Consider the following 14,300-nt stretch of genomic DNA (forward strand, 5'->3'; position numbering starts at 1 on the left):
ATCCCATTACTTCTGATAATAATAAACAAGGAATATTTTACTGATTCTTCACACCATCACAACAATCAATACAATGTTTCACCACATTTGGTCTTCAGGGGCGACCCTGGGAATGGACTGTGGTCCCTTTGCCAGGCCATGGATGGTTCGCTTCTCCTCCGGCGAATCTGGAGTCCTCATCAACGAGTGGTGGGTGCTTGCTCAAGGAGACTACGATGGGTAAGTGTGATATTGGGAACTACTGTATCTCTCCAGAGTTCTCCTCAACCAGTGATGGCTGGGCTGCTGACAGTTTTGGCCAGGGCCAGGCCTGAAAAGGTCATCTGAAAGGACCCCCAATGAATAGCCTGCTGTATACAATGTAATTGGGACCCAAATCCGGGCCGCCACTAGCCTAGAAATCTAGACGCCCCTAGCGGTCGCAAAATTGATTGTGCTCCCTGTGCAGCTCTTTGCTGTAGGGGTTTAGCTCCCTATTGGCTAGTCCCCCACCTGCACCTGGGACAACACACTCCTTTGTCTCCCACCTGTTGGCTACCCTGCTGAGTGGTGGTACAGAGTATATTCAGAGACAGTAGAGAGAGAGTTTCCATTGGCCCATTGTTTCCGGGTTCTATTATTGGGGGGGAAATCTCCCTTTAGGCAGACCTGAGGACAGTTCTATTCAATGGAGCATTATGACACGCCCCTTTAGGCAGACCGGAACCTGGTCACGTTAGGTGCCCTTAGAAAGCTATTATGTTGGCATATCTCTATACTTAAAGAATCTCTGGTATATTCCTCAGTGGCTCGCTGCCTGATTTGTATGGTTCGCACTGCCAAAAATTGGGGCTTCTTCATTCACTGAGGAATCTAGATAGGTTCTTAGAAAAAACCTGAAGCCCAAGGTACTCCTCGTCCAGATAAATAGATGTTCTTCTTTAAAATTCAAAGAAAAATGTCTGCACACTTAAATCCCCTTTGTGTTCTTTTTAATAATAGGCCAAGCTTTCGGTCTACTGACCTTCCTCAGGGCTCAGTTCTTCTTTAAATCCATCCCCCATGTCAAAGTGCTTTTTGGCCCAGCAAGCAATAGGGTGGGAACCTGCCACAATGGAAACCATTCTTAAGAACTAAATCTGTTGTTCCTCTAAATGAGTGCTGGTGATGATTCAAATGCTCCTACCATGCCAAAGTGCTTTTTGGTCCAGCAATCTAGCTGGCTATTTGAGGCTGATGTGCATGCTTTAGGTCTATACACTACGTGCTATAGCAAGGCATGCCAAACAATACGTTTAGTTTGTCCTCACAGGATCCATGAGGAAGTATCAGCTCGACTGGGGGTGGATGACCTGACTGGCCACTCGGATGGTGAGCAGCAGATAGCTGTGGACATGTGGATAAACCATGAACCTTACCGGCGGCGCAATAGAGGTCCTGCTCATGACCTGGCCCTGGTCAGACTGGCCCAGCCTGCACGCCTGACGCCCCAGGTGCAGCCGGCACCCTTACCCACACAATGTGCACAGGCTGGGGAGCTGTGTGTGGCGACCAGCTTTGCATCAAGTAAGATATTCTTTTGCTTCATTTTCATATCTCTCTCTCTCTCTCTCTCTCTCTCTCTAGGCTATCCACCTTATTCCTAGCACCCATGATACCATGAAGGAAAAGGGGTGACACTTTCGCTTAGTTATGACTCATAACTAAGCAAAAGTGTCACCCCTTATGACGACTCCAGGTTATCAGCAGCGACATTTTAAAAACAATTAATCACCTTTGTAAATATGCAGGAGCAAGGGCCACCATAACTGTACTACAGTATGCTTATAGACTGGGAGGATGATATGGAAAATGTGGCCTTGGATATCATTCTACTCATAAATGCAACTTGGTTTAATTATTTGTGCAGCTGCGAAGGGATCAACTTTAATACCATTAAAAATAAATCCTGTAGATTTAGTAATTAACATGTATTTCATACAAACTTTCTTCACAAACGAATCAGCTGTCAAATCTCCTATGGTTGCCATAGCTATCACTCTATGGTGTATTACAATAAACAGGGATGAAAGTTTGTTGAACCAGAACTACCAGAGATTCTAAGTATCTTTCAAGTCTCTCTGGAACTACTTAGGTGTCCCAGCACAGGGGAATAAGGGACACCTTGTAAGGCAATTAGAACACAGTATTTCTGTAGGTACCGTATATGCAATAGTATTGTAGTGTAGGAGTGGTGCTGAGGCTGAAACACTTGGCTAGGTATACATTCAATGCATACATGCCATTTTGGTCACCGCAGCCTCTGGATCAGGAAAGCAGCAGTGTTTGGTTCAGAAGATGCTGAGTGACAGCGTGTGTGAGCGGCTAGGTCCATGGTGGAGCCCGTACATGACCTGCACAGGATCCCATCCCAGCTCAGGAGGCCACTGCATGGTGAGTGAGTGAGTTTATAAGTTAATGCATACAGTAAATTAGTGATTGAGTGAGATGGGTGAATGAGTGAGAGTATTGAGTGAGTGAAACATGTGGGTGAGTGAGCGAGTGAGCGAGTGAGCGAGTGAGTGAGTGAGTGAGTGAGTGAGTGAGTGAGTGAGTGAGTGAGTGTATTGTAGAGTGAGTGTATTGTTGAGTGAGTGTATTGTTGAGTGAGTGTATTGTTGAATGAGTGTATTGTTGAGTGAGTGTATTGTTGAGTGAGTGAGTGAGTGAGTGAGTGTATTGTTGAGTGAGTGTATTGTTGAGTGAGTGTATTGTTGAGTGAGTGTATTGTTGAGTGAGTGTATTGTTGAGTGAGTGAGTGAGTGAGTGATTAACTTCGATTGGGAGGGAGTAAAGTAAACGAGTGAGTGAGAGAGGGATTGAGTGAGTGTCTTGATGAGTGACTGACTTTATCAGTGGCTTACTCTAAATGGTGGGGCCCTGAAGGTATGCCAAGCGAGCCTTAAAATAATTTTCAAAAAATGTAAATAATATTTGTTTGTGTTGCTGTTGGCTATTTATTTCAGTTGTTGTCTACTCGGTCAGTTGTTGGCCCAAAACATGTTTTAACATCCGAGGACCCCAGGGTGGGAAAGGTTGGGAAGCTCTGGCTTTAAGTAAATGAGAATTAGGAAATGAGCAACCGAGTAAGTGTGTAAACATGTATCTAGCTTTTACTTTTGCATAATTCATCTCTCTCTCTCTCTCTCTCTCTCTCTCTCTCTCTCTCTCTCTCTCTCTCTCCCTCTCTCTCTCTCTCTCTCTCTCTCTTTCTTTCTCTCAGACTGATGGAAGCATGTTGATGTGTGGAGGAATCCTGCAGGGCGTCGAGGGCTTCGGATGGATGTCCGATGGCTGCTCTCACGGCAAGCCTGACACCTACGCCAAAATCTGTAAATATCGACACTGGATAGACAGCGTCATGAGCAGCGTGACCCCTCCACCGACCACTCCTCCACCCCCTGCACCCTCTGAGTCCCCTTTCACCCTGCCCCCTGGATTTGAAACCACCACCACCACTCCATGGTGGGGGCGTTCTAACCGCAAACAAAAACATGTAAAATAAATATCCATGAGGGGGCGCTGTGGCACAGCGTGCTAAGCCTCCCCACATTTGGGCTTGCATGCCCAAGGGTTGCACTCAGGGTTCGAATCCGTCCTGGGTCATTTGCCATCCCTACCCCGCTTTTCTCCACATTTGCTTCCTGGCACTCTTCACTGTCCTATCTGAAATAAAGGCGAAAAAGCCCATTCATAAATCACATTTTTTTTTTAAAGAATAAATATCCATGTTATGTCTATGGTCCTGACTTTGTCCTGTTTATTATATTTGATGTAAGGGCACTAGAAAACCTACTGCTGCAGCACAAGGTTTCACCAAGGCTAAATAATACCAGAGAGAGTAGAGAGAGAGAGGTTCCATTGGCCCATTGTTTCCTGGTTCTATTATGGCCCCCCTTAGGCAGACCTAGGCAGACCTAAGGACTGTTCTATTCATTGTAGGAGCATTATGACACGGCCCTTTAGGCAGACCGGAACTTGGTCACATTAGGTGCCCATAGAAACCTATTATGTTGGCATATCTCTATATACTTAAAGAATCTCTGATAATACTGAGATGAAGAGCTACTGTGTCTGTGTCATGTTGGGGGACTAAAATACATATTGACTGTCAATCCGCAAAAATGGAAACAAAGTCACTACAAAATACATATTTGCCTGCTTCATGTAGTGTGTGAGAAGTGTCCTTTATTTTATGGATCTTCAAGGAGTCTGAAAGATCTTCTAGGTCACAGATTATATTTTGCTGGTGGTCTACCATTTTATGTAAAAAATGGTTTGTTCTTCAAAAAAAGTTGAAAAGTTGGAAGTTGAAAATACTGCAACAGTGTTACAGTATCAGGGGAGCCAAGTTGAAATCTTAATAAAACCTTCAAAAAAATTCTCTCTTCCTGCATGTGATGACCCACAGTAATCAATTTAAAGTTCCTTTGGCATGAACAAGAAAAAAGACCCTTGCTCTGTTTATTCTTATTCTTTAACCTTATTCATCTGCAATGATCGAGCACCTGACTTCAGAAGTGTGCATCTCCTTTTTCAGATAGGCCTACTGTACTATGAAGTACTGAGGAAAAAGTCGTTTTTTGAGAATGCTGTATCTCTGGTTATTATGTTCTTGTGAGTTAAAAATGGAAGTTCGACAATGGTTTTCATGTTTATTAACCGGTGAGGCGTTCTGGGATCCTGGGTGGATCACAGAGCTGTGGTGCAAAACATGTATTAATTCCCCCTTTTATTGCCCGTCCAAAAAATTAGACAAGATGCAGTAATGAATAAATAAATGCCACGTCAAAGAGACAGTGAAACGTTGTTAAAAATCTCTCCACAGTTGACAGACATGTGGTATGTAACCACAAAATGCAAATGTTGATGCACAACATAGGCTACTGTATGTAATGCAGGGTTATATTTTTGATAATTCGAATAATAAATTGACCAGTTTCCGACAGCGTAACAAAAACTTGGATTATACAGTAACGTGTCTGTGGAAAATTGTGGGTCCAAAGCTAATCCAGTTAAGAACCATTGATCTACACCACACAAGTAGCTTTGTATGGTATCTGTCAGTTCCAGTTTGTCTTTGATTCAAGCTAGAGTTTGTTGATGCCGTCAAAATTGGATAGATATTAATTCATTTCTCTGACACCTGTTAAACCTGTTAATGCATTTGCCACTGTCCCTGACCTCGTCTTATTTACATAATCCTTATCTGTCAACTTCATTTTACTGTAAATGACCAATGTACTGTACTACATTTAGTTAAATAGTAACAATGTTGTCATATCTCCGGCACCTGTTGAGTAAGTTATGCAATATGAAAGGCAAACAGTGTCAATACGCACGCACGCACGCACACACGCACACACACGAACACACACACACTCAACTGACCCCTTTTGTTTGTATTGTCAGTTCCTTTCCTTTGGTCTAACAGCTACATAGACACAGATACATAGAGTCATGGGTCAGCAGTTGGGGTGTCAGACCTTGTAACCCATGGAAGCCGGTCCGATTCCAAACCTGCCATGTTGGTGTGGTGAAGAGCAATGTGTGCAGTGAGCAGGAGTGCTTTGTCACAATAACGTTTCCATATGTGGCCGGTGAGTAAATGTCAAATCGTGCTATAAAACTGTGAAAGACCATAAAGTGGCCATAATTTGGGGGTGCTTCATCTCCTCTGGTTAGAGGTAAGATCAGAGGGTTGAAGGTTTGAATCCCAGCATTACTTCTCCCTACACCTCCATCCATGGCGGAAATGCCCTGGAGCAAGGCACCCTACTCCACATTGCTCCAGGGCTGGGGCTGTAACCAATATCCTTTAAATAACTGTAAGTCTTTTTGGATAAAAGCGTCAGTGAAGTATAGTGTAATTGTGATGGAGTGACCATCACTAGGGTTGTGGGTGTGTTCTGACTAACATGCCAACGAGCCTGGGTCTTTGGTGTAGCGGTCAGAGCCCCAGTTTACTACTCCAGAAGATCTGGGTTCGAGTCCCAGCTGGGCAACTCTACTCCCCTTCGCTACAAATGGTGTCAGAAGTGGGATGGCTGCCGTGAGGCCATCGGAAGCCTACCCATGGTGTGTGAGGCGTAATTCCATGTGAGGGACCCCCAGGATTGTTGACCCCGGTGTGAGGGACCCCAGAGATGGGTGAAGCATTGATGATGGGGCACACTGGATGGGAGAAGCATGATGGGCAGTTGTGTGAGGGACACCATGAGTGTGTGAAGCATTCCCGAAGGGGAAGGCAGTGTGATGGAGTGACCATCATTAGGGTTGTGGGTGTGTTCTGACTAACATGCCAACGAGCCTGACTCTTTGGTGTAGCAGTCAGAGCCCCAGTTTACTACTCCAGAAGGTCTGGGTTCGAGTCCCAGCTGGGCAAGTCTACTCCCCTTCGCTACAGTAATGAAATGTAATAATTTTATTTCAGACTGCCATGAATGCAGACAACCCAGGCCAGTTCTTGTAAAAAGATGTACACGATTTTTCTATTTCATAAACTATTTTCTTCATGCTTTCCATCAACTGCTGATCTCCCCCTTCATATCTCTCAGAATTTTCCTGTGCTGGCACTATCAATAATGCAATCTAATTTCAACTTTGTATTTCCCCCTCCATCCATGCCACTTATGTCCACAGTGTACAGCACTTTAAAATAATCAGTACTGATATGGAGGGGTAATCCTGACAAAGTGAGTCTTAATTACAGAGTTACCAGAAGTGATTTGCAATATGGGGGCACAACTTCCTCGCCAAAGAAGCAAACAAAGTTGGAAGCATGGCATGGCACCGGTCCTGGCACACTTTTTTTGCAGGTTTGCTCACTCCTTAGTATTTTTTAAATGTTTTTTTTTCTTCAGTTTATTTAATCATTGGCAGGAAATGAAGTTTCACCACACACACACACACACACACACACACACACACACACACACACACACACACACACACACACACACACACACAGGTACTGTATAAAAGACGGTCTGAGAGATGTAAAACCCAGACCACAGGGGGAAGGCATCATGAAGCGTCTACTGTTGCTTATCATTTTGGGTTATGCTGGTAAGTTCTCATAGGAAAAAGATCTATAAAAGCGTATGTGGCTATACAAATCTAACAAAATCTAAGAAAATGTAACAAATAGACCCATTTATAGTGTATTACATTACATTTAGCAAAGCATTACATTTAGCAAAGCAACTTACAAGGAGGACATACATTCAAGGAAGTACAGAGTGAGGGGTCAGTACAGAGTACAGCAGTATACAAGTAATGTAGTACAGATAGAAAATACAGAACCTATGAAATGTAGTGCAGGTTAGTACCCATAATTAAAGGTGAGTAGAATTAGTTGTGTTATGCAGGGAAACTCTCTCGGAATATAGTATATGAAATATAAGTACACATCCCGTGTACAATGTTTATATGCAGTACATAGAATGTGTTAACTTTTGAAGCTGTGTTCTTTAGAAGGTCTGTAACTAACAAACTAATGTGACGTTGTCAGGTGTGAGTTTGGGGAAGGACTGCGGGCCGTTTGCCAGGCCCTGGATGGTCATCTTCAATGACCGCAGAAGTGGAGCTCTCCTCAATGAGTACTGGGTGCTGACCTCATTCGACCACAATGCAGAGTAAGTCAACAGCAAAACATATGAAGAGCTCTTTTCCAAAACGCTATATCCACCATTTTTGACTTTTTGCATTTTAATATTGGAATTGACTGTTAAGAAGTCCTATCATCTATGTGTATATTCTTGCCATTCAAATGTTTTGAGAAAATGCTTTTTACGTAAACCTCTATAAAAATAATTTTGCAATGCAATTCAATGGAATGCCCAATACAAAATTGTCAATTTCCCAACATTCTATAAAATGGATACATCTCATTTTGGAAAAGAGCTCCTCATACAGGCCTACAGGTATATACTGTAGCTATAGCTATAGCCATCAGGCTTGTACGATATTCCGAATTGAATGAATTTGAATTCAAAGTAATGCCACAATATGAACACTAGGTGGTGGTGTTCTATGTACTCTCAATGGGTGGTGTAGCTTAAATTCAAAGAAATTCAAGGTAATGACACCACCTAGTGCTCGTATTATGGCATTACTTTGAATTCAAATTCGTTCAATTCGGAATTTCGTACAAGCCTGATAGCCATGGCCTAATGGTTGGTCTTTAGATTAGACTCTAGGGTTGCAAGTTTGAATCCAACTCCTACCTTTCCAACACCATTCCTTTGGTTCTTAACCCTATTTATAAAAGCCACCTTTACCTGTGTCCGAGACGATTTGTGTAATTACAATGCCTCTTGCTTGAGTAGTAGAGTAGAGTAGAGTAACTTTATAGTGTTAACAAGTATAACTTTGGTCACAACCTCACAGACAAAATTCTGTGTACCGCCAATAATCTCAATCTTGTGTCTTTTCTGTGCACTCCCTCACACAGCCCCTCAAAAATGGTGGCTCGACTTGGGGTAGACGACCTGAGCGAAACTACTGACTATGAGCAAAGGATACCTGTGGAGCGATGGATCAACCACGACCCGTATTCGCTCCACTCCTCTCCACCCCGGCCGCCCATGCGGCGTAAGAGGAGTCCCATGTTTGACATAGCGCTGGTGAGGCTGGCCTGGTCCGCACGCTTCACCACCCAGGTCCAGCCTATTCCGCTGCCTACTGGGCCTGCACGGCTTGGGGAGCACTGTGTGGTGTCCGGCTGGGGATCCACCATACCGTATGGATGTGAAAGCAGTAAGTGTCAAGTCAAGTTGGCTTTATTGTTGTTGTTGTTGTTGTTGTTGTTGTTGTTGTTGTTGATTACTGATTATCATCGACTTTCAAATCTCTTCGAGGTGTTGCGTCACTTGGAGGGCGCGGCTAATTGATTACAGTCTAATTGATGGCTAATTGATTACAACAAGGGTACTTCCGCTATGGAGGGAGGAAGGGATTGGTAAAGAGATAGGATTTCCATGCCATATGAATGTGAGGGCAGTAAGGATCAGGTCAAATCAAGTCAGCTTTGTTGTCATGTTCTTCAGATGCACAGGTCATACAAGGAAATTGAAATCGTGTTTCTATCTATCCCATGCAAAGACATACCTACACGGGACTGACATTAACAGGGCAGACATTAAAGGGACCAGGACCAGGACCTACAGGACCAACACTACTGTAACAAGTAATGGGTAATCATAAAGTAAAGTATTAGTTTTATATGTGAAATAAATAGGCTAATCGAATGTGCGAATGTGTAAGGACAGAGAAAAGAAACACAATCATATTTCATTATTATTATTTTTTACGATTTTAGGGTTTTTGTGCCTTCATTGACAGTGTAGTGAATGAGATACAGGAGGTTAATGGGGGATAGAGAGTGATGGGGTATTGTTGGGAAATGTCCCGGGCTGGATTCAAATCTCGGTGCCCGTGGACATGTCGCCACTTTATGGTTAAGCATCCCCACAAAACATTTTGTTATAAATTAGCTGTTACCATAATGGCGATGACCAAGTCGCAACGCATTACTAAAGGTGTGCTGTGCATTGACATAGTCGTATAGTATTATGGTTGTAATGTTTTTTTTCAGTGACTATAACAGCGCTCCACTGGTGGAACAGCGTGCTTTAAAGGGCAACTCCTGCCAATTTCAATGTGCTGTTGTATTGCTCACGCTGCCCTTGACTTGTCAGTACCCGGTGACGCTGCAGTTTTTGGCCCAGCCCTTTCCGAGATATGAGCTATTCTAATGGGGGCAACTTTTGTTTACATTTTTTAAAAAATGAGCATAGGCCTACTCCAAATATTTTTCCAAAAGGTATCGCTGTTTGCTAACTGTCTGCTGATGTTGCATAACCTTTTGGATGTTTTTGGGAATAAATAAAAATGTTTTTTTTAAATGTAAACAAAAGTTGCCCCCATTAGAATAGCTCATATCTCGGAAAGGTCTGAGCCAAAAGATGCTGCGTCACCGGGTACTGACAAGTCAAGGGTAGCGTGAGCAATACAACAGCACATTGACATTGACAGGAGTTGCCCTTTAAGGGGCAACAGATACTTTTGATTCATGAACGATGCAAGGAGGCCGTCTCTACCACATGACTTTTATTCTTGACATTTTGGTAGATGCTTTTTTTGAGTTTTCTTTCCATTTGTGTCCATGTCCCCTTCACAAACACAGACTACAAGGCATCTAACAAACAGCAGTGTCTGCAGCAGCCCATTGTTGGAGGGAAATACTGCCACTCCGGGGGTGGCGTAAACATTTTCTGTGCTGGATATGAGGATTCTGCCGAGGGGAATTGTCTGGTGAGTCTGTGCGAGAGGACAGTTAGTCTGGTGTGTGTGTGTGTGTGTGTGCGCGGGCATAGGTATGTTCATATGTACATGTCTGTAATACTCTTGTAATAAACCTTGAGTGTGAGTCGGAGAACAGAGTACTAGGCAGACAACAATTTGGAGAGGAAAAACAGCAATTTTATTTATTACAAAAATTCATAGCATATATGCCTATAAAAAGCCTGTGACTGAGCGGGGTCCAAGTCTACCTCAAACCAAGACATGAAACAGCGACGGTAGCCTACACACCACTACAAAGTCCCACAGCCAAAACTTGGCTGGCTAGTCTACTAACCGCACACCTTAACACAGTACACAATTTTGACGGGTAAAACACATCGAGCCCCAAATACATTTCCCCCAAGGCACGGCACACTTGGATTCACACCACACGGCTACGGTACTAAATTCGAATGCTGGCACACATCAAACTTCAGTAGGTTTCCCAAAAAGGCACTGCACACGAGACATGCAAAATAAATCCCCACTACAGTACTGGAGCTCAACATGCGTACCCATCAAACCCCATACATTTCCCACCAGGGTATTGCACACCATAAAACATGCAAAATAGTTCACACAATAGGGCTACCACATGACATTGGTTTCCCCGCGACTTTCCCCGCCCGCACACATGGCCATAATTAAAACACACGCTCGCACACGCACACACACACACACACACACACACACACACACACTCGATATCGTTTAAAAACTTAGCTGTCCTGTGGAGCAACAAGACCCTCTCCCGGGGTCTGGGTATGACGCTGAGAAGCGAGTGGAGGCTCTGGTGGTGAATGGGAGGCCAGAATACCCCTGGCTGGGAAGTCGCACAGTTGAGTCCACACTCCTACAATTCCCGGCCCTACTCACCTCGCACCCCGATAACTGTCTTCACCGTCGGCAGCCTTAACCGGCTACGAACGGCACCCGCCCCCCAACCTCGAGTGTAGCTCGGCGTGAGGCACACGCTACAGCTTCCACTCCTAGCAGCCCGGCCCTCTCTCACGCTGCCCGCTGTCTATCTTCGCCGCCGGTAGCCCTAAGCGACTACGAACGGCAACCACCCCCCAACCGCGAGTGCGACTCGACGTGGAAAGCGTTCGGCTCCTTCCCAACACCACAACCGTGTGCTTCTCACTTCTATTTCTCTCCTTTCCACTCCCAAACGCCACCATCACCTCTAATGATCCACAGCGCGTCCCCAATTAGCCCACAGGTGCACGACATTAAGTCACCCACTGCTATCCCTGCTCCCTCCCCGCTCCACAACCAATCACCCCACCCATAAGCACAACATAACCAATCATTACACTCTCTTTAGCAAGTTCCTCTTCTGCAGTTATTTGTTTTCAATAATGTAATGCTCCTTCCTCACTGCCTTTTTCACTTTCTCTTTTTCTTTCTTTCTTTCTTTCTACCATCCCTCACCCCTTCCTTTGTGACCCCTCAGAGTGACTCTGGCAGTATCCTGTCGTGCGGCGGTGTGCTGCACGGTGTGAATGCCATGGGTCAAGATGGCTGCCGCGGGAGGCCAGAGACCTACTCCAGCGTCTACTCCTACAAGTACTGGATCAATGACATCATTCACAGCTACTCGTATCCTACAACTCTGCCACCTACTACCACTACTCCAACCACTGTAACCTGCTGTTACCCCACCCCTACAACTACTACAACCATGAATACCCTCTGTGAAAGCAGCACTACAACACCAACTACGACGACACCAATTACTACAACCTCTGTAACCTGCTGTGATACCACTACAACCCCAACTACTACCCCAACTACTACTACCACTATAATCTCCTGTGATACCAAAACAACACCACCTACAACTACTAGGCCTACAACCCTTTAACAAACCTGGAGTATGTTTTGTTTTTTTGCCTTTTCATACTTGCCCCAGAAATAAAGTAATGATGATATTGTAAAGCTTTTATTCTTTGTACCATTCTCTTGCCTCAACTGTCATTCCTCTCCCCCCATGTTCCCACAGACACTTGGTGACTGTTGACTCGTTGACCCAGGACCTGACATCGAGGCTGCCTCCATGGAAAATCGCTGTGTTATCGCCATGGCAAGTCTGCAAACTGAGACACCAAGGCTGAGATGCCAGACAAATCGACTCTCCAGGCCATACTGTGTCCCAGCTCACACCTTGGCTGTTTTGTACCCCTAGGTCTACAGATCATGCTTGTGATTCTCGAAAGCATAGATGCTAGCAACTGGGTAGTTGCCAATGGGAAATTGCATTGCAACCAACACAGTAGCTAACATAGTTAGCACCTATGGTTTCGAGAAATGCGCCCCAGCTTTCTGATCATGGCTAAACCCCTTTGCCGCCTCCTGCTTGCCTCTACAGGGAACCCTCCCCTGTGGCAAATTCTGAGTCTCTCATATTGTGTTGTGCTTTGATTATATGCTTAAAAAAATCACAGATGTGCTTCCCATATTATGCTTCCCATAGGAGTTGCTTCTTTTTAGTCTCCAGTCCCTTCACATCATCGGCACTGTTCTTCCAATTCACCCCTGCCTAAGCCTTCTTCTCCTGTCCTGCATACCTCCCCTTTGTCCTATCATTGGGCACAGACAAACTGATGAGTAATTCAATTTCGATTCCTCTGCATGTCCAGTTGGCTGCACATGTATGAAGAAATTGACAATGAAACGACTCTGGCTTTGACTGAAAATGAATAAAACAGAGAGAAAGTCAACAACATTGAATGGGTGTATGTACGTGCTTACTGATGATTAAAGGCAAGTCCTATTTTTTGTCATTGTGACACAGCACACAGAGTACTGCAGGATGTGATATGCAAGTGCAAAGTTAGAAACACACATAGCCTATAGTATGTTACAAAAGGGCAATGGAGCCTGATGCCCCAATGCTAACCGAGTATACAGTGAGTCCAATAAGCATTTGATCCCTTGCTGATTTTGTTGGTTTGCCTACTAACAAAGACATGATCAGTCAATAAATGTTATGATAATATGTATTCTAATATGGAGAGACAGAATATCAAAAAGAAAATCCAGAAATTATCGAAAGAGAATATATATTAATTTATTTATATTTCATCAAGCAAAATAAGTATTTGATCCCCTGCCAACCAATAACAGTTCCGGGCCCACAGACCAGATGGGCACTTCCGATCAACTTGTCATCTGAATTAAAGGAACCTGTACATAGTAACATGCATAATAGACACATTGAATCAGCAGAATCCATAGAATGAGTGAATCAGTCACACTCCAACCTCACCAGCATGGGAAAGACCAAAGAGCGGTCAAATGATATCAGGGACAAGATTTTAGACCTGAACAAAGATTGGTAACACTTCCAAATAAGGGGCCATAATTAACAGCAAATTAGCTATAACCTAATACTTTAGTAAGGGTTAATAATTACTACTTAACGCCACATTAGACACATCACTGATTCTTGAGAAAGTGGCTAAAACAGGTTGTAATGTTGACAGAAAAAATCAAAGTGAATTACAAAATTATATGGTATATCCTCGTAGACTAAGGTCTTGGCTTTTCAGAAATGCACAAGGCCAATCTCCCCATTATGTATTTTTTTCAGAAATCAGGCTTTTCTCCGATCATACCTTGTTTTTTGTCAACACTGTCAGACACAATTAAAAGTTATTAAAATTGTATTGATTTGGTTGCATATGTATCTGGAGTTTTTAAGTGATTACGTGTATTTTTTGGTTCACACATATGCCTTTAAATGTTGAAATTTCACTTTTTTTCTATTTTAATACTGTTTCATGTGTTCTAATTTTAAAATATGTACCGTCATACGATGCTTACTTAACGCCTAAATACAACAAACAATTTTTTGTAATTTCACAAATATTCGTGTAGGCTTAAATTGGCTATTACTTTGATATTTCAACAACTCCTAAGGAAAATGTTGT

At 43.6% G+C, this 14,300-nt stretch overlaps 2 protein-coding genes across 2 annotated transcripts; both read left to right on the forward strand.

Moving 5' to 3' along the window:
- Positions 1 to 142: 142 nt before the first annotated feature.
- LOC134449732 (trypsinogen-like protein 3) lies at positions 143 to 5,474 on the forward strand. The gene is made up of 5 exons (XM_063199841.1): positions 143 to 219; positions 1,292 to 1,545; positions 2,279 to 2,412; positions 3,281 to 3,483; positions 5,453 to 5,474. The coding sequence occupies exons 1-5, from the start codon at positions 143 to 145 to the stop codon at positions 5,472 to 5,474; spliced, it is 690 nt and encodes a 229-aa protein (XP_063055911.1).
- A 1,566-nt stretch (positions 5,475 to 7,040) lies between these two features.
- On the forward strand, positions 7,041 to 13,093 carry LOC134448402 (trypsinogen-like protein 3). Its single transcript, XM_063198078.1, has 6 exons — positions 7,041 to 7,086; positions 7,532 to 7,655; positions 8,474 to 8,778; positions 10,208 to 10,335; positions 11,822 to 12,242; positions 12,371 to 13,093. Exons 1-5 carry the CDS (start codon positions 7,047 to 7,049, stop codon positions 12,230 to 12,232), a joined length of 1,008 nt encoding a protein of 335 aa, XP_063054148.1. The 5' UTR covers positions 7,041 to 7,046; the 3' UTR covers positions 12,233 to 12,242; positions 12,371 to 13,093.
- Positions 13,094 to 14,300: the final 1,207 nt, after the last annotated feature.

This window comes from Engraulis encrasicolus, chromosome 5, assembly GCF_034702125.1.
Source record: "Engraulis encrasicolus isolate BLACKSEA-1 chromosome 5, IST_EnEncr_1.0, whole genome shotgun sequence".
Taxonomy (NCBI): domain Eukaryota; kingdom Metazoa; phylum Chordata; class Actinopteri; order Clupeiformes; family Engraulidae; genus Engraulis; species Engraulis encrasicolus.